This window comes from Pinus tabuliformis, chromosome J (genome assembly GCF_031772625.1).
Source record: "Pinus tabuliformis cultivar Carrire ecotype Pingquan chromosome J, CPIR1, whole genome shotgun sequence".
NCBI lineage: Eukaryota > Viridiplantae > Streptophyta > Pinopsida > Pinales > Pinaceae > Pinus > Pinus tabuliformis.
The window spans coordinates 1,488,092,250-1,488,116,374 of NC_142295.1; the positions used below are offsets into that span (position 1 = coordinate 1,488,092,250).

The 24,125-nt window shown below is 36.6% G+C and overlaps 1 protein-coding gene across 1 annotated transcript in view; it reads left to right on the forward strand.

Moving 5' to 3' along the window:
• The window catches only part of LOC149233034 (uncharacterized), a 277,002-nt gene that overhangs the window by 42,025 nt on the left and 210,852 nt on the right, over positions 1-24,125 (forward strand). Inside the window, exons 4-6 of the mRNA XM_089379652.1 lie at positions 16,007-16,081; positions 16,219-16,263; positions 16,764-16,928. Of these exons, the coding sequence (XP_089235778.1) occupies positions 16,007-16,081; positions 16,219-16,263; positions 16,764-16,928 (285 nt within the window). The remainder of the gene's footprint in view (positions 1-16,006; positions 16,082-16,218; positions 16,264-16,763; positions 16,929-24,125) is intronic.

Here is a 24,125-nt window from a genome sequence, read left to right on the forward strand (position 1 = left end):
TAACATCATTTGCCTATCAAGGCCAACAGAACCCTTGTCTGCATAATAAGAACGAATGGCCTCCTTGGCCCTATCCATGCCCTCATACAAATAAGCCATTGCAGGCTTCTCCCCATCTACCAATCTGAGAACCTTTACTATAGGTTCACTAACTGAGCATGCTTCTTCTACTCCACGCCAAAACGTCTCAGAGTACACCATTTTTGCAATGGCTTTCTCGTCCTGTCTCCTACTGTATCTACAATTACGCCAATCATCGGACACAAACATTTGCTTCAACTCGAAATGACATCGAAGCAAAGACTGAAGAGTAATAAAGTTTGTGGCAAAAAGTGTGATCGCAAGACGCCGCAACTCCTTGTTTCTAGTGAACCTCCTCATGAGGCTAAGAACAAAAGCATGGTTATAAATAAACTTGGGGACGCTCCTAGCCATATCAACCGCCTCCTTGATGAAGGAGAGTTTCCCCATATCCTCAAGCAACAAATCGAGACAATGTGCTGCACACGGAGTCTAGAACAATGTGGGATGCCTCTCCATAAGCAACTTGCCGGCAGACACATAATTAGCTGCATTGTCTGTTATGACTTGCACCACATTCTGCACACCAATCTCCCGAATGAAGCCATCTAACAACTCACATATCGTTGTTGCATTTTTGATATGTTCTGATGCATCAAACGATTTAATAAACATGGTACCTCTAGGACAATATACCAAGAAATTTAGAAGGGTCCTACCCTTCTTATCTGTCCAACCATCAGACATCACTGTGCATCCAGTAACTTCCCATGTCTTTTTCAACTCCGCCAATCTAGAGTTGATGTCCTACTTTTCTGCTTGAAGAATTGGGCCCCGCAACTCCTCATATGTAACACTTTTGTACCCTGGGCCCACAACAACAATAGCATCACACATTGGCTGCCAAAATGGATTGGTTTTGGTGATGCTGAGAGGTAAGTCGCTCTAGAAAATACACCTCCCCATGACTCTATCTGCTTCTTGCTTCTCCTTTTTTTTAACAAGCGATTTTATGCTAGGTTGTGCTCCATGTCCTGTTCATGGAACAAAAAAATGATGACCTCGCACTAGTAGTAGTAGGTGATGATGTGCCAGCAGTGGAGCCCATCCCACTACCCTCAACATCAAAATCAGGAGAAGATATCCCGAAAGATCTACCTGCATGTTCAGCTTTGTTTCTTTCTGCCTCTTCCTTCTTTCTGTCTTTTTCATCAATTGCCTCAAGAGCTTTTTGTATAAGCTCCGGACTAGAAATTGTACAAATCCCAACATCATGTCCACTGAGTCTAGCCAGATGGTATTTCAATGTTGTAACCCCACCTGTTATCCTGGTGCCACACAATTTGCATGTAAGATATGCACGATTTGTCCCACCATCAGGTTCCCATACTCCCAAAATGGGTCCAAGGCTTTTGGCATATTTGTATTTTGTAGTGGGCTAACTCAAACCTAGGGCACCAAAAAAAAAATTGGAATTAATAACTTAATAAGTAATAACCACATCATTTTACAAAACAATTTTTTTGCTACATTATTTGCAATTTTGCAATGTGAATTCAATGAAAAACCATAAATGACAATAAGAGGGTGTATTTGAAAGTTAAAAAAAAAATGGAGTTTGCTCTCCAAATATGGAGAAAAGTTAAAAACTTAAAACCCTTGCATTTGCTCATGGGCATGAAAATCTTTTCAAATGGAAAAAAAAACAAGCAAAATGATTGTAGGCAAATAGGCAAGCAAGAACAATCCTAAAACTAACAAAAAATTCATTAACATAGGGGTTTATTTGAACATACCTGTTAATGGAAGAAATGAAATTTACTCACTGTTCTTGAAGCTTAGATCAACGAAATCTTCGTTGTTAGTGGTGATAATAGCTATGCAACGCTCAAACCCTCCTTGGCAGCAAGCACATAGCTCTCCCCTTCTTTCTCCAGCAATCAGAAATGAAAATGATTGATAAAAAACCAAAATCGGAATTTTATAACCTGCGCGAAATTTTTTTACTATCTCCCGGCGATATTTTGGATCGTCTCGCGATATTTTGAGCCGAAAATATCGCGATATCAACACTGGTTTCTGGTTTTACAACATTGTAATAGACCTCTAAATGTTGAGTCCTAAACCTAAACCCTAGAACCTAGGTTTAAAGATTTAATACCTAACACCTAAGACATCATGCTAAAACCTAGCACTACAAAGCTATGGTGAAAAATACAAACCTAATAAAACACCTAAAGACTTAAAACTATACCTAGAACCTAAAACTTGCATTAAAAATGTTGTTTCCAAAGTCAAAACCCATTCGGGCTATTGCAAACATATTAAAAACATTACAAAACTTAAATATCAGTCCCTAACCGTTGGCCTCTAACTGCGTCAGAGAACACTGTAGCGGGCTCATGTGACCGGATAAAAGTTTAGCTGTCGGGGTTACTGTGGCAGAGTATGACCGCGCAGGGAATTGTATCAAACCGTGACCATGTGAACAACTCACTGTCGGAACCGCCAGAGTGGATTACCTCCTGGATAACCGCGTCGGGAATGATGTCACATGCAATTTGATTGACCACAACCGTCGTGTTAAAATTGGCAACTAGGGCCAAACTCCATGTGGGTCATCTTATTAATGGAAGCTGATATTTTTATTGGATCCCTCTCATTGAGAGGTGTAGGATTGATCTAAAGATCATCTGATTCTGATAAGTATTATGAAGTTATGAATTGTTTTATGTTATAAAACAAATTGTCAAGTCGGGCAGCATCCTATGTAGGCTCAGAAGCCCAATAGACATGTCCATTCATCATCTACGTTTTAGTATAAATAGAAGAGGATTTGAAGTCATTTTGACTCACTCTTCATGTGATCTCCTCCTCTCCACGTTTTGGGTTTTTGGTGAAGGAGAGACACAATGAATATACACTGGCCTGGTATGATGCCCTAGCTTATACGCACATATGGAGACACTATTATACGTTGTTAATAGAAGACCTTATACACAACAATGGAAACATCTACGTGATACCCTAATTCGTTTGCAATGGAGATGCTATACGCACAACAATGAACTCTTTACGCTGTCATGCATATCCGCAACAACTATAGACTCTGTTGACCTCTACTGGTCAACTACCCATGCAGTACATCCCCCTTTTTTTGGCAAAAAGAGGCAGCACCTGATCAGCACGTCCGTGCCATCCTGCCATCATCAGCAACTTGATCTTTTTGATTGTAAACCCAGTCTGCATGTATTAATTGTAAATAATCTTAGCAGACATGAGTCATGTATGTAATTTGCCTAGGTGGACCTAACTTTCTGATTATAATCTATGTCCCGGAAGGTTTTTCGTCTCACCGATCCACAGATCGGCAGAGTTTTCCTTCAAACCTGACCCCAAAGCCGGGATTGATTTTGTCATTGAAATTTTAGGAGAATCCTAGTGTGTTGGTCTGCTAGATTATAGTTGTGTCGCAGAACTGGGTGATTTGTGAGGGTCTATGTTAAAGGGGTTTTCTCCCTTAAGATGTAAATTGTAAAAGTCATGTGTCCTAAGGGTCGAAAAATGTTTTAAATCCCCTCATGAGTCCTAAGTCCTAGGTCCTAGGTGATGTTTTCCGAAGGCTTAGTTCGATGATCCATTTTAAAAATGAATTAAAAAATTAAAAAATGAATAAAAATAATAAAATAATAAAATAAGTAAAAATTAAAAAATGAAATAAATAAAAAATAATAAAAAATTAAAAAATAAAGCAAAAACCCTAACTAATAAAATAATAATATTTTAAGTGAATAAATCGACAGATGAGATCAAGAGATGTCTTGATCCTCATCAACGGTCGAGATCATTTCTACATGGATCACTCGAACTAGCCGTTGGAGGCATTTCCTTTAAGTAGGGTGCTAGGGGTCATTTCAGATCATCTGATCTGTGAGTCTGTACTGAAAAGCTCTCTTGTAATCTGATTTCTGGTTAATAAAAGAAGACTTTGGGGTCCAAATTATGCTGGTGTTACTCTCTGGAATTGCTGTGAGATCTTTAATTTTTTGCATATTTCAGTTTTCAGCCATCAATCATAGCTTGCTTTTTTAGAGTACTGTGAGCACAGGTATCTTGTTCACTTGCTAGGGTTGAGTGTTGCTAGGGTTTCTGAAATAATGGCAGGTATCTCCATTATTTCCTGAGATCTAGCAGCATTTCTCTCTCTCTTTGCTGATGGTTGCTTGAGATGTGCAGGAAAACCTTTAGGTAAAGAATACTGGTGGGCGTTTGGGGAAATTCTGGGCTGAACTAGCCGACTCCCACAGGCTCTTCTGTGCAGAGCCCAGCTGATTGTGCCCTGGGTTAATCATTTAAAGTTTATTTCCTGTTTTACATGAGAGATTTTCTTTCTGTTCACAGTAAAGTTCAAATTTCTGATATATTGAAAACATTACTGCAATTATTGTTAAATTTGGCTGTCCCAGAGCTATAAATTTTTGTGATTTTTGGCAAACTTTCAAGGGTTTACTGCAAAATCTTGTGTATATCTAGCAGGCTTCCTTTTTCTGCAGGATATCAGTCATCAAAGTGATTTCAAACTACAGCAAGAGCGTATCCAGCATTGATATATACAGGTCAGAAAATCGGTTTCAGGCCAGTCAAAAGGTAAAATTCAGCACGCTGCTCATCATTCTGACGGCTCATCTTTCTCTGCATAATAGTGGCTAAGGTAATCACGTTTTGTTTGCTTGGGTGCAGAAGCCTTGTTTGTTAATGTGTATGCAGTTACTGTATTTCCGTTTTTCTTTACTAGTGTATATGCATTCATGATTTTAGGCTCAAGTAAACTGTTTAAGAGCTGCATTGAATCGATTCTTTGTCTGCCGTTCAAATCTTGTTTTGACTGTGCTTATAACTACTAAGAAGCCCTCGTTCCCGAGCCCTGTCACGTGAAACGCCTTCACCGCTTCCAGCTGCGTCCTTTCCATTACGTGGTGTTCGATCCCATTCATCAACATTTTCTTTACGGGCCAGCAAGTCACGAGGGTATCAGTAAATTTCTAGGTGACTCGATTTTCTTCACTGGCGGCTGAGGTTAAGTCCCTTGCCTGATGCGATTTTCTCGTCTGGCGTCTGAGTTTACATCTAATGCCCAAACCTTGAGAAAGCCACGATTTACGTATATCCTCTTTCCAACTGAAGTCGTTGTGTAAATCTACCACTGCAAGTTTTTTGTGGGCCTGCAATCATCATCGAAATGCCTTTGGTTAATAAACGAAAAAGTGCCCAGTCTCCCTTCACATAGACGAGCAGCGGTTTTCAGCGCCAAATCCATCAATTCGCGCACGGTAACAGGTAATATCTTAAATCGGGTTTCTTTTCTTCTGAAATACGTCTGCGTCTGCATCAAAACTTGCTCACGCCGGCAGCAGGTGACTCGGCTTCCCTTTCGGCGGCTGAGGTAATGTTGCTTTCCCTTCAGGTATGCAGTAATGTTAACCCGTAGATTGCCGGTGCTTTGAAATCGATTTTTTTTTTGTCATATAAAACGTTTGGTTTCGACTGCGTCTATTCTCTGTCGGGTTGCAGTTTATCAGCCTTCAAATGATTTTCGGCCTTTGTTTAACGTAAGTCTTTATTTTTGGTTGCTTTTTCTATAAAGAATTAAAACAAAAAGGGAAATGCGTTGCGGTTGTAGGATTTTAAAACATTTAAATTTTGTTTATCATTTTAGATTAGGGTTTTAGGATTTTAGTTTTTTTTTTTTTTTTTGGAAAGACGTAATGTGGTTCTGATGTTTTAGATTAATTTTAGTTAGATTTAAGTTAGCTTTATTTCATACTTAGACTCTAACTTTAAAGTTTTGTTCAGATTTTAGATTTTAATTCTTAGTGAATCGTTTTCCCTTTTTTTTTTTTTATTAGATTTTTATGATATAAAAAATAAAAAAATAAAAAAATGAAAAAGATACTTTTCAGGCATAGTTTTATTTTTTCTTATATAGTTTAGTATTAGATTAATTTTTTTTTAGATTTTATCTTTTAGATTTCATATAAAAAAAAAAAAAAATATTTGAAATTTTCTCTTTTGCCAAAATCCAGCGGTTTCCAGGAAATTATCAGGGTAAGATTCGAATTTATAAATGCGGAATGAAGGTTTTACCTGTACATGACTGATTATCTTAAAAATGGTGTCTGATAAATGATTTGTGATTGCATTAGTATTTTCTTATCTCCTGGATATCAATATTGAGATTTGGTCATTTTGGGACTTCGTGGTTTTACTGAACATTTAAGCAGTCCTAGTTATCTGATGATAGATGATTACTTTTCATGGTTTACGTTCTTACATCATCTAGCAGGTATTCATTTAAAAGGTCAATCTCATAAGGCACTGGTCCACCAAATTAACAAAATCATTTTAGTGCATCGTGTCTCCCAGCCCAATTGCTTGGCATTTGGCTTTCATCATCTCACAGGGTCTACCCCCCTTAGCCGTGGGAGACAGGCTTAAACGGAGGGATCGGGGATCAGACTGACAGCCCCCGATCTGAGCGTTGTCGTGTCAATCCGCGCGACAACAGACTCTATACGCTGTCATCTATACGCACAACAATTAAAGACTACTTACACGCAGTTCTTGAAGACTACTTACATGCAATTCTTGAAGACACTTACACACAGTTCTTGAAGACTACTTACACACAGTTCTTGAAGACACTTATACGCTCTCACAATTTGTCCCTGAATATTCGGGTGATGGAGCATAAGATACGCATTACAGTGGGCTAGGGTTTCCGCAGAAGAGAAGATATGCATTACTGTGGGCTAGGGTATCCGCATACTGCAACTCGAATTCTTTCGTGTGGGTATAAGCAGATCCGCACTATAGGAAGGAGGGTACAGACCTCGGATAGGTGCAGGATCTAAATGCTATCGTATTGTTTGGATACAGGCAGACCAAATCACGTATGACATGATAAAGCCTTCGCATCTCAGGAAGCAGGCATACTTGAAGAGGCATGAAACAGTAAGACAGACTTGGCATAATGGTGAGACACAGTATCTATGGTGACAGTGATAGTATGATACTAAGAACTGTGACCCCCTATTGTTTTTCCTGTCTCAGATTAATGGAGATCATAATGATACTTAAGGAGCAACCTCAGTCTCTGCATATTACTGGAAGTTTGGGCACAATGAGAAGCAGTGACAAAGGTTTCAAGCAATTTCAAGTGCTGCTGTAGTAATGACAGTGATAGTTACATTCTCAGCATAATGGAAGAAGCTGTGTCAAGAATGATCAGTGACAAAGTCATGATCTAGTTCTTGTAAGATCCTGATCTCGTTGAAGATTCAGAGATCACCTCTGTGGTAACTTCTAAGGGACAGACATGGGTAGCATGATGATGAATGAGATCATGGGCATGGACAGCATGATGATGAATGAGACCATGGAAGATGTAGCACAGTGGGCATGAGTAATAATGAGCAGCATGATGATGAGAGCAGATGAGAACAACTCAGTGATCAAGGCTCAACATTGTGATGGCACAGCATGATATCACACAGTTATGTGCAACAAATGGACGAGAGGCAGCACTATGATAGGTGAAGGAGTCACCTTAGATAATCAGTTGAAGCAATATGTCTTCAACTGATCTCTGCAGATATCAAAAGTCAAATGTTGACTTCTATTGTAAATGTACTATCTCTCTCACTTTCTCTGCTGAACTTTGAAGAACATAAAAGAAGAATTGATCAAGGGTTTCCCCACATTGGGGTTTGTCTCTGGCTAGCGCCACATCTTGTGTCCTCTTGTCTTGGCTTGTCTTCTGCGATTTATATTTATGTTCTATCTGCAGTTTATTTTATGCTGATGTGATTGCTAATCTGGAAAGAAATTGAAATAAATTGCTCTAGCATAGAACATACCTAAAATTTCACATGTCGGGCTTAACTTGCAAGGTGGCAGCTTGTGACAAGACTGCAGCTGAACCACCTATTCACATGCGAGCGGTCAACCAACTCTACGCCGTTAGTAAACCGCCAGCGGATATATTTGTTATATGGTGTATTTTGGGTTTTGTTAATTAAGTTTTGGATATTTTAATACACCTAAGGTGCCTAATGTCACAAAGTGACATAATATCTTTAACTAAACCCTAAATTTAACCCCTAAAGTCAGCAGTTCATTCCTAAACTTGGAGGAAGAAGTTCGAATGCATCTAGGAGGTTATAAACAACAATTTTACTCATTGAAGAGGGAATTGGAGTGGTTTTGAGTTTTGTATGTAGGTTCTGGAGGATATAGGCTGTTTTGTTTAGAGTGTAACAGGAGCATCCAGAGTCAGAATTGGGAATCGTGACAGGCATTGGAAAGCTAGTTCAAAGATATTTTTGATGACAATGACCAGAAGTGCCTGCGTGCACATTCAGTTTGGTCAATTTGCTGTGTAATCGACCTCCTCGGATTTAATCCTAGTAAAGCGGTCGCCCATCTTGAAAGTGGACCCAGAGACGTAGTCCATCAGGGACGAACTCCGTAATCAATATTGCTGTTTGGTATCGCTGTGTATTTGCTGTTTTCACTTCTGTTTTGCATCTTGCCTATGTTTTTCCATCTGTCGTAAATTCTTTCTTCTTAAGCAATTCTCACGGTTTCAACACTTTATGCTAACATTCATTTCACTGTTGGCATAATCAATTCTACTTCAGTTTTAACATATGATCATTTCAGATCAGCAGGAGAGTGAGACAGATGTAGAGTTGGAGGATTGGAGAGTCCTCGTCTTGTATCCTGGAAATACAAGAGGTAAAATCACCCAATTCAAATAAACCCTTTACTTATACTGGCTGATGAAAAACCTGTTGGGAAAGACGATGGAGCAGATCTCGGTAGGCATGGCAGTCACAGTTCAAGGAATGCCAAATTACAAGTAGGAATTTCAGAAGGTGCAGTTTCAATTGCACAAATAGGACGTCCGCCTTGGTCGAATTGAGCAACACCTGCCATGTATCTTGGTTCAGATAGAGTTGCCTGGTACGAATGCCAAAGATCCAACACTGGTGGAATCAGCATCAGTTGAACAACATGATTAGCATGTCTACTTTCTGATAGTTTTGTTTATATATGCAAATAACTTTCAAATTTGTCTATGCAATTATATATCTATGTAGAACTCTAGAGTATGGAAGTGGACACAAATCTGAAACTTATATTGCTTGGATGGAGAGACGTAAGATTTTTTGCTACTGGATGGCATATAATGCAGATAGGTGGCTAATAGACTTGGTTTCCCAGTCGGCAAGTTGAGGCCACCTAGCCAGCACTATGTGGTGTAAATTTGCTCTATATTAATGAAAAAGGAGGATCTACCAAGCTTACAAAAAAAATAATGTAGAACCTTTTTATATATATGAATGTTCTCCTTCAAAATTTACATCAGACTATATATATATATATATAAAAATAGTATATTGTTATATGAATTTTTTTTTTGTAATCTTTATATGTATTTTTTCTTTGATTATCTTTTAATTATTTATTTATTTTTTTGTTTAGTGGCCAAAGACCTCTTACGAATCAACGACGGAGAGACTCCCAAAAGTGTAATGGAACGCTTCAATCTTGACGAAACCTAGATAGCCAAGGGCCTGGATCGAAGAGCGTTTCTCTGTGCAGTGGGCAGAGGATCAAACTGCTTTGTTACCAAGTGAATCAGAGCTATTCGATCCTCTGGATATTCAACCACTGAAGAGAACCAGTCTGATCCGACCTTTGGCCATTAATCCTTCATCCACCTTGTTGTCGTCACAATTGAAGCGCTTCGCTACACAAAGTTGGAGTTTCTTTGTTTCGCCAGTTTCGTCATTCAGTGCTTTGGCCATTAAACAAAAAAAGAGGAATAAAAAAATAAGATAGTAAAAAAAAAAAAAAAAAAGAAAAATAAAATAAAAAATTACATATAAAGATTAAAAAAATAAATAAATATAGTCCGATATAAATTTTGAAGGAGAACATTCATATATATAAAGTGGTTATACATTATTGATAAAAGGTGCATGATAAAGTTAAGGGAGAATCTTTCCAAATATATTTAAAACTATACGTAAGAGAAGGAAGAGTAGATAATATTATCTTGATTCTTCATTAAGTGGTTTACAAGCCCGTGGTTTTAGCAATCCATGGTAATTGCCCATGGTATTTTCAAGGTAAAAGAAAAACAAAAAGAATACAAAAACTCTTTATGTGAATGATAAGTTTTACTTTTTACGTAGAGAAAATTAACCGAGTCAAAGGCACATAAGTGGACATATATTTTATATTATACCCCAAAGAGGTGAATAGCCACGTTTCACTAGGGTTGTAACTTTTCAAAAAGAAAAAGAAAAGATTATAAATAAAAGATATGTAAAGAGAAGTTTTATATTATAAAAGGGTATTTAAAGAAAATTTCAAGTCATAAAATTATTGAAAATATATATAAGTACAAAGTGGGTATTATTATAGAAGGTTACTTAAAAGATCCATATATTAAAGTATATAAAGGGTTAAATCTAGAACTATAAAGAGACATAAGGATAACAAGTTATAACAAAGGAAGAGTACTTTTTAAAAGCATTATAATAAATATAAGGTGCAGTTTATTTAAATAGTGGAGCTATATTAACTTATTTTAAGTGGGAAAAAATATATAATTGAAGAAAATAGAAGTTAAAGGAATTTATAAAGGTGTTCAAATTTATCAAATAAAAGGGCACTTATTTTAAAGAAGACCATTTTTGAAGAAAAAAGCGAATGGAGCCTAATTCTAAAATGATGAAGGAAGGACAATTTTCCTATAAAGGTGTTTTAATCACACATCACAAGTTAATTACATTAAGAGGGACTATCCAAGGGAAAAAAGTTAATATCGCTATTAGTACAAGCAACGACGAAAATTACATAAATATTAATCTGGCGAATCGACTGTTAATTTCAGATGCCAATGTAGGCGAAACAACATATCTTTTTGGAAAAAAATATGAAATTAATGATTTACAAATAATAGTAGATCATTATGAGTGCATATCCCAATTTTGTGTTGTAAAAATGTATGACATGGAGGTTGACATAATTCTTGGTCAACCTTGGTTTAGAGAATTGGGTGCGTTCATGTTAAACATAGAGAAAAAAATGTTGATGTTTTTTTTTCTAAGGGAAGGATGATCACATTTCGAGAAATGACAATAAAGTCAAAATCGATAATGTCCTCGTCAGAAGACTTTAAAGATGTTACGGAATTAATACCCCAAAGGAATCAAAACTCAATATTGGAGAAGCAAAAAGAGCTTGAGGAGGCCATATCCAATAAAAATGATGAAAATTCTCGTTTAAAAGATCATATCCAAAAACTACTTGCACAAGTCAAGAAGTGTAAAACTAAGAAGCAAAATTTAGAACAAGAAAAAGAAAGTTTTAACGAGAAGCTCAACGAAAGTTTATCAGAGCAGGAAGAGGAAAATTTACACTTAAAGAACCTTAATAAAAAATTATTATAACAAATAAAAAAATTAAAAGATCAAGAGAAGGATAATAGCAACAAGATCAACGATTCAGAAATAGAACTTTTATGTCTAGAAAAGCATAACCAAAATCTTCTTAACCAGATTAAAAAATTTAAGACTGATAAGAAATCATTGAAGAATAGATACGAAGAACTTATCGCAAAGGAAGCATCAAAATCTCCATATGTAGTAGGCCAAGCTGAAGAAACAAACATCGATCCCACTAATTTCACAATTCGGGAAAATCCAAATCCTACTGAAGTAAAGACCTACTCAGAGGTTCCTTATCAAATGACGTACACCCCAAATGAGCATTTAGTAGTCAAGTCAACAACAACAATGCCTGAAGGAAACCGGGAAACTGCCATAAAAACGTTTAAGGAAGTTCAAACAAGAAAAATTCCTTATCTACATCTGAATCACAAGAGTAGAAACCTTAATCAATCTACAAATCTATATCATGCAGAACATAAACAAACATATGTTTCGAAGAATATTGAAGTGAGCTCAAACCGGTCATACGATAACTATTCACCACACATCTCTAAGGATCAAAAGATTCCCCAGAAGATTAATCTAGGATGGTTTGATCCGTTTTCAGTACGACAATTCTGTCTATCGCTCAGAACATCATATTGTCTTGTATCAACAAAGATAAAAGCTTAGAAACAAGAAGATATTCCGAACGACAGAAGAGATCCGATCCTTCATCAGTAAGCTTTGAGGACAAAACTTTTTGAAGGAGAAGACAATGTTATGAACATAAGTTATGTAAAAATAGATAATAATAGATGATAATAATAATAATCATAATAATATAAATATAATAATAAATAATAAGTAAATTAATTAATGGCTAGTTAGTTAATAATGAAAAGGCACGTCTTAGAGACATACTTGTTTGTGAAAGGGTACTTACCTGGCTATATATATAAGTCCCTCATTCTCAATTGTACTCATCCTACATCAATTGTTTTATTCAATATACAATTACAATTACTATCCTACGATGGATGTCTTTGTCTACGAAGTATTTTAAATATTTCCACTGCATATATGAATTTTGGTCGTTATAGTGAATAGATCCTAATATAATGTTGAAAAATAAAAAAATTGGGTTTTAATGAGTAAAGTGGTTGTTAGATTAATACCTTATGCCTAACTTACCTCATCTTTGTTAGCACCTCCTTAAGTGGACCTTGTAGGTAAATCAAGGGAGTGGGTTTGGTCTGTTTGAGAAGCTGCCCTTATTGACTTAATAACCTCGAAAACATTCGAATCCAACTAGGATTGATACATTTAGTGTGGCGTATATAGTCTTCAGATTGTGTGTGAGATGAATACGAGCCCCTTCCCGAGTTGAAGCTCCCTTTCAGAATGGTCTGTTTGGAGTGATCCGCCTACAAAATAAAAAAAAAAGAAGCAATGTGGGGTTTCCACCTAGTTCACCCCTCCACATGACTATGTAGCCCTTCAGTGGCTAAACTTGTCAACTGTTGTGTAGTTTTACTTATTTGTGAGTTTATTAGATCATAGTCCTAATAGCAATTTGATCAAGAGAATAAGATACAAACAAAAGCCACCCCACACAGTTAACATAAAAATATGGACAAGGGTTTGCAAAATTGAGTTATTTTAATTATAATGATGGCACTTATTTCATATGACAACAACAACAATTACAAGAGGGGAGGCTTGCCTTTTATTGAACAATTCTTAACGGCTAGATAACAACTAGTTGGACACCTCCTCCAAAATAATATTTTACTAGTCATCCACATGTTGGAGACTTAGTTAAAATTTCAGAAAATATTACATTACAATTCTTTCTTTGCACATTAAGGGGTGGCTTCAATTACCCAATTTGGTTCACAAAGCCCTTTGTTAATGGTTCAATATGGTCAACTATGAAGAATAATAAACAATAGTAGCTCAAAATTCCACTTAATTGCCTTTGAGGAAACTTGACACAGTCCCTTGAGAGGTTCGATTTGAATAGGAAGTTCAACTCGGTCATTTGGAGGAATATTTTGTCTTCAAATGGCTACTTTCTTGGTCTATTACTCAACTTCTTGGTCCATGGAGTCTCCAACAATTAGTCATCCCACCCAATAGACAGTTGACTTCACCAATAGGTAGTTTGAATTGACCTTTTCCCTTTACTAACTCGTATTGGCCACCTGCCAATTAGATCTCAAATTTCCTTGACTATCTGACAATTCCAACACTTGGATTTGGCTATACTGGTCATGATCTGAACTAGGTCTTTCTCGAAATCTTCATATCTTGCCTACTGTTGCATCATCACCAACTCCGCTAAGTCATCTGCCACCTATGTTGGTGCCTTAATGCCTTGAGGAATCTTGGAAATCTAGCACATGGGTATTGTTTGTCTTGCTCTGCTGATCATTTTTGATGCAATGCATGCATCATTCTGCTCGACGTTGCCCTTGTTCTACCGCTTGGAAACCTGTTTGACCCATTGACCAAGTTTCACCAAACTGTAACTAGCCACTGTCATCTATTATTGGAAAAATTCAATGTGGCATGGACTGCTCTCATCAAGTTGAACAATCTGAGACCAAGTGGACTTTTTGATCACTGAGACCACTTTGCATTGGGAATCCAGTACTACCTTGGGAAATGTGACAGATGTAAAAAATGAGACTACCATGTATGAGAGCTATCTAAGAGATACTGCACTAAAGCTAAGCCACCTACAGACTCGATGGACTCTAACCATGTGGTAAAGACATAGGTGCACCTTGATGCAGGTTGTACTAGCCCATATATTGGTGATCACCCATACAAAATCAGGGTCCCATAAAATGACGAGTCCTCATGTAAGCTCAACGAAGGCTCTCCAATCCTATATAGGACTAGAGGAACCCAAAATGAACTACAAGGGACCAACAATGGTTTGACCAAAATAACAAGATATAGACACTGAGAACAAGACACATGCTTGGGATACCTAATATAAAACCTCACATGGTTGTTACAATGCTTTGACTTGTGACCTTGGGCTTATAATGGTGGTGATAAATGTTACATTTTTTTTTTATATATACCCTTGCTGATGTGCGGGGCAACATAACCCATGGATGGCTTGTACTTGGAAAAAGATGTATCCTGTCTCCAACGCCAATTCAACTACTAGGCTTGAGGTGTAGGTGCCAAGGAGGTCAAGTTTTAACTAATGATTCTCAAGAATGATCCTCTAATTGTGGTTAGAATAAATTTGTCGCCATTGGCCTACATAAATTTCCTCTTAACCATGGCCTAGGGGAGCCCATATTTGGAGGGGCTGTCCAAGAGATCACTGGCCAACTAAATGCCACACTGGTAGAGTCTTATAGTTGAGTATTGAAAAGGCTCAACAAATGGATCCCCCTCAATAAGAACTAGAGGTGACCACTAGAGACAATGATCATTAAAGGACAGGTCGGACAAAAGAGATGTCTCCTAGGAAAAATAAGGCTTAATGGCTTCCTAAGTCTTTCATATTCTTTGAACAGAAAAGGTACCAGAAATCTTGACACGAGGAGTGAAAGTAAGGATCTGAAGAGATATCCCTTGCTGACTAACAGTCCTTGCTGAATTCGATGCCTTAGAAGGACCTTCTGGGTATCCTTTCCTCCCACAGCCCGAAGACACTCCACATGTTGTATGTGACTTGCTGTATTTTTTACTCCCATTCACCTACTGTTTTGGTTACTTCCGGATATTAATAAAATTATGTTATATTATTTTATCTTATATTGTTTCCAACTTCATTTGTATGAGTGTTGCGAGTTTATCTATGGAGACGTTGCTTGTTTTTATATCATAAGGAATTAACATCATCTTAGAATTGAAATTCTGATATGATAAAAGTCAAAGAGAAGTGTGTAAAGAGAATATGTGGAACAAGGATAAGTAAATAAGAATAATATAAAGAACTAGAATCTCTTCAAGGATAGGTTCTTTATTCAGGATGATGTGCGGAGAATCTCTTCAAGGCCATCAAAAGCTTTTTCATATCCAGGAAAGTGGACTAAGTATGATGGTTTATGCTTGTAGTGATCCTGCATATGATAAAAAACATTCTAACATGGAAATAAGACGAACAAAACTTCCCAATCAAAATTTTTGTCTAGAAAATTGCCAAAAGCTTAGGACATCTTTGAGGATGGAAGCCAAGCAGGCTCGGTGATTTGTCACCTTTACCAATGAAATGCTAGTATTTAAGTTGTGCATTGAAGTTGGTTAGCACATGCTTATTTTTTCTTGTATGTTTCTTACAACTGCAGATTAACTTGGTGTTAGAGGTAGTGGTGCAAATTGTCTCATATTTATTTTTCCTTAGCAGCTCTTTACAAGGTGTATATTCATGCTTGATTTAGCGATCAAACTGCTTATTTCAGAGCTATATTAATCAAAGGACCTGATTCTGGGATTCTGTCAACCAATAGGTAAAAATAGCTCAAGCTTATGTAAAGGGAGGAGCAGCATGCCTCAGTGTATTGACAGATGTCAAATACTTTCAGGTACTCTTTTTTCATTTAAGTTGACTTTTTTAGATTAAAACCAATTAAATCTAATAATTTATCTTGCATTATGCGTCCTCTTCTGTTTAAGTATGATATGTAACTTGTATTTTTACATCTACCTTTTCATTTTCCAGGGAAGCTTTGAAAACTTGCAGGCCATTCGAAATGCTGGAATAGAGGTGCTCAGCTCAATGCTTAGTTTCCACATAAGATAGTTTCATGATGATGCTTTTTAGCTTGGATAGAAAATAAGAATTTATAAACAAACCAGGTTATAATCTATAACATGCTTTATCTCGAAAGCACTAGTCAGAATATCTGCAGAATGATTGCATACCATCAGGTTTGCTTGGAAATCTAATATTTAAAATCCCACCTTTTGCAAACTAGAAAAATGTGGAGTGTACTTTCTAATCATAGAGGTATATTTCTATTCTCTGGTTTGTCTTGGGAATTCTCTTAGCATAGAAGTTGTGGGCCAAATTGCATTAGTTTTTAAATTTGCTGGTCAGATGCTTCAAGGATCAAGGGACAGACTCCTATTTTAATAGAACTATTGCAACTTTTCATCTATTATTCATTCTAAATTGTTAAAGGTGAGAAGTGTAAGAAGTGGGTCTAGTGCTTAATATCATTTGTCCTTTGCGCCTTTCTTATATGTACTGGATGTGAAATGCAGTGCCCTCTGCTGTGCAAGGAATTCATTATTGATGCATATCAGCTATACTTTGCTCGGTTGAAAGGTGCAGATGCTGTTCTTCTGATTGCTTCTGTCTTGTCAGATGAAGAAATAAAGTATATGAATTCGATTTGTAAAGCTCTGGGCATGACAGTTTTAGTTGAGGTTTGTTTTCTTAAAATCTTTTATTGGAGATCAATGATTTCATTGATGGAATGCTGGGGTGCCGGCTGTAATTAAGTTCATATTTTAACATTTTTGACATGCCACAGCTATCGACATGTTTGCTATTTTTGTCAGTTGCTTAAGTGATGGATTTGATGTTATCAGTTTGTTGGGATTACTTCTGGTTGTATTGATACACGAATGACCATTTTTCTAGATTGTTAGGCTATGTTCATTATTTTATTTATTTATTTTTTTTTTCCAGGGAAAAAAACTGTATTTTTATTACTATAACAAAAATACATAGTAAGATGCCCATGGCATTCATAATTGCTGTTAATCCCTTTACATGACATTCTTATTTCTGATCCATCATCACTAAAAATTCTTATTTCTGATCCATCATCACTAAAAAAGGCCTGAATTTTGTTTCTGTTCAGTTACATTTATAGCCTTTTCAAAAAATAAAAATGATTAAAAGTAGTATATTAACCATTCATCCAGTTATCTATCAAAGTTCATTATTGTACAAATCTTAGATAAAGCACTAAAATGACTAAAGTTAGGTCCATGGTTCATGACTATATTCTGCAGTATGCCCTTTCTGGATTACTGTAACAATCCAGGTTTCTCAGTCCATCCCAACTCCAGCTTTTGAGAGCCCCTTTGCAACACTGTTCTTGTCTCTGTAAATATGAGACAATTATGTGTATGAGAGATGATCATGTAAGTAGTTGAGAACTTTATCATAAAGGGTCATAATTTAAAATTTCCGAGAGCAATTTCTTTACGCATTTATTGGATAACCAACATTGAGTCTCCAAAAATTTGTAATTGGGTTACACAAAATTCTCTTGCTAGTTTTAAGACCAGTTTTAAAGTCATCATTTCACAGAGGCTTATTGGTTTCTTGACCTATTCCAGCTTTAAAAGAAATAATGTGATGTGAAGATAGGTATAGCATGTCTCCCAAACCTCTCATAGAAGGTTTCCCCAATGAAGCACCATTAAAAAAGTCTTATGGAATATTATTATTTATTGCCACTTAACCTTGCCTATGAGGGTGCTCTGGGGGGGCATTGAAATGTGCGTCTTGGCTTTCTCTAGAAGAAATTCATATCATTGGCGACTCCAGATCAGTTATAGAATGGGTGCAGGGTCGGAATTCAATGGCTGTTCCTTCCCTACATCACTGGCAGCAACAAATTTGGGCTTTGAAGGACTCCTCTTGACACATCACCTTCAGCCACATCTTCAGATAGCAGAATGGCATGGTGGATTCCTTATCCAAGAGGGGTGTTACAATGCAGCCAGGCATTATCAGCTACAGCTTCTCCATCAATGGCTCTGTTTGTAGTTCTGGAGCTTTCTTTGTATAAGTTCTGGCAGGTATTGGTTACTCTTTAGCTAGTTCCTTTATATCTAGTTTTTTTTTCTTTTTTGTGCCTCTGTTTTTGTCCCAGGTGCCAGCTTCTTGATTGTCAGTAGTATGCAATATTGGTTGCTTTAAGAGCAGGATTTGTATTCTCGGACCTGCTATTGGCCTGTTTCTGTATGAAGGTTCTGGAACTGTCCATCTTGGTTCCTCTTTTGTTTTTTGACCTTCTGGATGCATTCAGTTTTTGGAGCATTTCACATATGCTCTGTTTTGGCATTTTCTGTCTCAGCATCCCACTATATTGTTTGACAAGGCTTTTTGTGTAAGCATGTGTTTGTAAGTCCTTTCGGAAGTCATTTTCTTTGTTTCTTTGGTATGATTTGGATCTTCTGGAGATCTCTGGAGTATGCAGAATAAGTCAGACATATGTAACTGCTTTTATTTTCATAATGAAAGCTAGTTAGTTTTTTATTTGTGAAAAAAAAAACCTTCTCTATGAGGGAAAGTTTTTTGCTGCACCTGTGGATAGGCATCTAAGATAGTATGGCCTGAACAACACATTTGAGGCGGAGTGTCTTTTTATCTTCAAAGAATTTGAGATTTTTGGTAATTTATATTCCCTAGACTATGTTGAGAGGAAGTTCTTCGATCTTGGAAGTCTCATTTTTTGTCATACCAGGTTTTGAAGGCCACTTTGAGATTTCTTCCTCCCCAGAAATTCCCAATTGCTTTTAACTTTTCCACTTCTTTCCATACGTTCTTGGTGTATGGAAATTCTAGCATGAGTGGAGAATAGTTTCTTTTGCTTGATGACTTTTATAGCACCATCCTTGCCCTATAAATTCTTGGATCTTGGAAGTCTCATTCTTGTCGCACTAGGTTTTGAAGGCCTCTTTGAGACTTCCTCCTTCCCAGAAATTCCATATTGCTATTAACTTTTCCACCTCTTTCCGTACCTCCTTGGTATATGGAAATTCCGGAATGAGGTGTGTTGACCACTACATTTCAATGACCCATAGTAGTACACCCCATTTTTTCGCAAAAGGGATAGCGTCTGATTGATTTGTTCGTGCCATCTAGCTATCATCATCAGCGTGATTATCATGTTATAATGTAAACCCGTTCTGCTTGTATATATTGTAAATAATCTTAGCAGAACTGTGTCATGTATGTAATTGCCTAGGTAAACCTACTTTTCTGGTAACGATCAACGTTCCGGGAGGTTTATTGTCTCACCGATCCATTCTCGGATGGTCCGCAGAGGTTTTTTTCAGTCTTACCCCAAAGCTGAAATGTATTTTGTCACTAGGATCTTAGGTGAGTCCTAATGTTATAGATAGAGTCTATGTAAAAGTGATTTGGAAATAATCCTAACTATTTGGTTAGGTTATTTTGTTACAAATTTATTGGTCTGTTGGATTATATTTGTGTCGCAGAAATGGGTAATCTGTGAAGGTCTTTTACAAATGGGTTTTCCCCCTTGAGATGTAAAATAATATGAAAATCATGATGTAAAGTGTCTTGAGGGTTGGAAAAATAATTTATCCTCACATAGGTTAATTAATTAAATTTTTTGGCAAAAACTTAATTAAAATCCTAAGCCAAAGATTATTTAATTCTAGGTCCTAGGTAAATTTAAATTCTCCAAAGGCAAAATTGGTCAGCCCTTAAAAATCAAAATTTAAAAGTTCTTGGGACTAAGGTAAATTAATTATTTTGATAAATTTTTAAGCCTTTGATCCCTGGGGTTAAGTCAGTCAAAATTTTGAGGAAATTAATTCAAAAATTTAATTTTTGAATTAATTAAAATGCATTTAATTGAAAAATTCGAATTTCCTCAAGAATTTAAAATTTCGACGGATGAGATTAAAAGAAATTTTGATCCTCATCAATGGTCGAGATTGTTTTGACGAGGATCACTCGAACTAGCCGTTGGAGGATTTATTGTTAAATAAGAAGTCATTCATCAGTCAATTTATCCGACCTTTGAGTCGTGTGCTAAGTGAAAAGCTCTCGTGTAATCTTTTTTGTGAATAATAAAGAAAGACTTTGGGGTTAATATTCTCTGGTGTTATTCTTCATGGAAAGACTGTAAGATGTGTTGTTTTTCATGTGTAATTTTTTTTAGCCATTGATAATAGCTTCTGAAGAGTGATTTGAGTACAGGTATCTTGCTCAGTCGCTGGGGTTTAGGTGATAATTTAAATCTTGAATGTGATAGCAAGTATCTCTATTTATCTGAATTTTATTATCATTTTCTCGCTCTATTTTGATTGCTGGATTGAGTTTTGCAGGAAAATTTTGATTTTTAGATCATTGGGCGTTCAAGGAAGTTTTCAGTTGGACCAACCAACTCCCAATCTGTGTTTTCTGAAGAACCCAGCTTAATTTGATCCCGGGTTTGTCATAAGATTTTTAGTGGTGATGCATGAAGGGTTTTGAGCTAAGCACCTCCTTTAAAATTAAAAAAATAAAATAATTTATTATGTGTGAAATTGATAAATCTGGCTTTTGAGAGCCTTAGATTATCAGATCGGGGAGCGGAGTTGGACTCACACTCCTCAGATCTGATAGATCTGTTATTCTTGTGCATAGACCTGTAAATTATTTTTGGTTTTTTGACTTGGGTTTTAGTTTTATCATTGTATATATCGTTTGGGTGTTTTCTTGTTGTCGTGCAGCTATAGATCTGAAGAAGAAAATTGTGTAGAGTCCAGATCTAGGCCTTGGAGGGTAAGATCTGGATCTTTGGGGTTCGTCAACATCATTTTTTGCAGTCCAAGGGCTTTAAAATTTTTTAAATTTGGAAACGATTTAACGAGGGTTTCATTGATAAACTTGAAGCATAAAAATACATTAGTGTAAAATTTATTTTTTTTGGGTTTATCTTAAGTTTTGGGCTACATTTCCTTTGCTGCTTGTGGTTTTTTGGAAAATTTCGAAACTTTTTTTTGTTATTTTCTGCGGTTGGGTTTTCTAAATCTGGAAAATTTTGGGTCTGCTTGCGTTTTTTTAGCTGCCATACATCTGTGTTCTCTTCGCTGCACGTGTTCGTCAAAACCTTGAAAACCCTCCATTCGCAACCACGAAATCCGTCGAGTTAACCAGCGATATACTCGTTGCCCGTTCCTCGTCTGGGACTTTCCTTACCTCCACGTTTCGTTTCCTTTTCTACCCATGTCTAGTCCGCTGCTTCACTGCATATCCAACAACCCTCCCCTTCGATCTGCACTTTGTTGTTGCCTTTTCGTGTCCATTAAACCTCTTTGTGTCCCTCAACCTGCGTCCTAACCTTCACGGGCAACCCTTCCTTGCTTCTTCGTTGACAACTCCTCCCTCGCTCCTCCACCTCCCTCGACCTCCTCTCGTTGCTTTGTCAGCTCCCTGCCATTGATCTGCATTTCAGACCAGCTCTCTCGGCCTCTTAGCACCGCGTTTCCTCTCCTCTGCCGTCACTGCTCTCACCGCCGCAAACCTGCATACGCAACAAGAAAACATTCGATGTATGCGTTTTTATGTATTAGGTTAGGCTAGGTCTTGTTTAGTTTAGTTAGTCCATTTGTATTTTATTTGTATATTCCTAGGAGTTACGGTTAATTCTTTTTTCATTCAACGGTTTAGTTTTTCGATTTTTTATTTATTAATGATTTGATTTGATTTTTTCACTTTTCTTATTAATTTGTGATTTTAATTTTTTTTTCATTAAAAAAAAATCATAAAAAATTCCTAAAAATTAAAGAATAAAAAAAAATCTAAAACATTTAAATTTATTTATTTTATTTTATTTTTCTAAATTCTGGTGACGGAGGAAATAAACTAAAAAAGGGATTTGCGCTCACATGTGATATTTTAAAGTGGCCTATGGCCCATTAAATTTTTTTTTTTAACCCTTCGATTCATTTTAATTCCGTCACATTAAAGCATTTCGATTTCTTTATTTGACTAATTGTCTAAGGAATAATTAAGACACAAATTTACATTTCCTTGGTGTTATTTGGTGATTAAATTAAATTTTCATGATTTTTTTAGGGTCAAGGTGCGATAAATGTTCTAAGTCATATTGGCTATACGAGAAAGTTAATTAATTCTAGATCTGGGTTATTGAAGAAAACCATTTTTTATCTAGAATCATTGCTTAGAAGTTAATTTTCGTAATTCTTCATGGGATTTGATTGCTAGACATATTGTTGTTTTGGGCGTTTACATTGATCATTCATGATTGTCACTTACTTGGGATATCTTGCTTCTGTTCAATCTATGTTTAATCGAATATAAAGGCACTGGTCTTTAATCATTTGTTTTATCTTGTGGTTGTGTCTTATTTGTTTAATCTATTCATCTCAGTTAACCAAGATTTGTGCTAAATTCATCAGGTTTTCCATCTTCAAGTCTCCTAGAGCTTGTGTTCCATAGGCTTTTTCTTATTCATTCACCTTAGGGACTACCCCCCCTTGACTTGTCTAGGAGAGAGTCTAAACAGAGTAAGGATTAGAGTGACAGCCCTTACCCTGAGCGTTGTCACGACGCCTAGACACTTTGTGCGACAACATGGTGGACAATAGTTTCTTCTGCTTGATGACTTTGATAACACCATTCTTGCCCTATAAAAATTCTCTTATGGAGAAGTTAGAACATCTCATGTGGGAGCCTTATTTTTAGTTGGGAATTTTAATTTCCATACAATTTTCCACCACTAGATTTGTTGGTCTTCTCTTCTTCTACTAGTGATTTGTAGCCTAATTTCAGAGCATTTGCTCCATCAGGATTCAATGACCAAATCAATTGGTCCTCTTCTTCCTTGAGTCTAATGTTGCTAAATATTAGGAGGTCTGTGTATCTTTTCCATTCCATTGCATGCTCTACCCCCAATCCAATTTCTTCCCAAGTTAACCACTACTAGTGCCTAGAAGTGAACCTTGCCTAGTTTGCAACTTGTCAGAGATTGAAATATTCTTTGTTTCTTAATTCTTGAATCAATAGGAGTGGAAGCTGGTGTATACCTTTGCTCCCTACCCATGGGCCAAGACCGATTTGCATTTTGTCCCCTTTTCCAATTTTCCAAAACAACTAGTTGTCGTCTGGATGGAAAACATAGATAACAATTTTCTATATTATTGAGTCATTATTTTGTTGTTTAATAGTAATTTTGATCCAATACTCCACTATATTAAGGGCTATATACTTAGCACTTAACACTTAGACCCATAAATTGTTTTTTGAGTTAACCTCCATGCATTTTTTTGCAGCAAGAGACTTTGAGAAGCTAAAGGGATTTTTGAGGTCACATTCTCCAAAAGCTTTTGTTAATACTAACTTTTTCCATGAGCTCAGCACTTAGTCCTTTCATTTCTTGGTCTCTAGACCTATAAATTTGTAGCAAAGTTTCCTAATGGTTTCTAGAGCACCTTTTGGGATACATGTAAATGATATCCAACAAACTAGAGTTGCTTCCAAATTTGAATTCTTGGCCGGAACAATTCAATTTCAACTTTTCCCAATGATATTCAAATATATAATTTTCTCACTTTAATAAAAATCGAATGGGAATTTCTCCTTGGCTACCCAACTTTCAACAAAATATGTCCCTACTAATGAACAGGTTGCTGATGTGTTGACAAAGTCATTGTCCTGTATGAAGTTTGCTTATTTAAAAGAACAACTTGGAGTTGTTGAGAACCCCTCTCTGAGAGAGAGGGAGCATTGACTATACAACATCATGTGATGGACACTCTTCCTTAGGCTGTGACCGAAGGACCATGGATTGGTCAGGAAGATTGTCACTCCCCTAGGTCAATGGATCGAGAGGCTAGTGAGTTTGG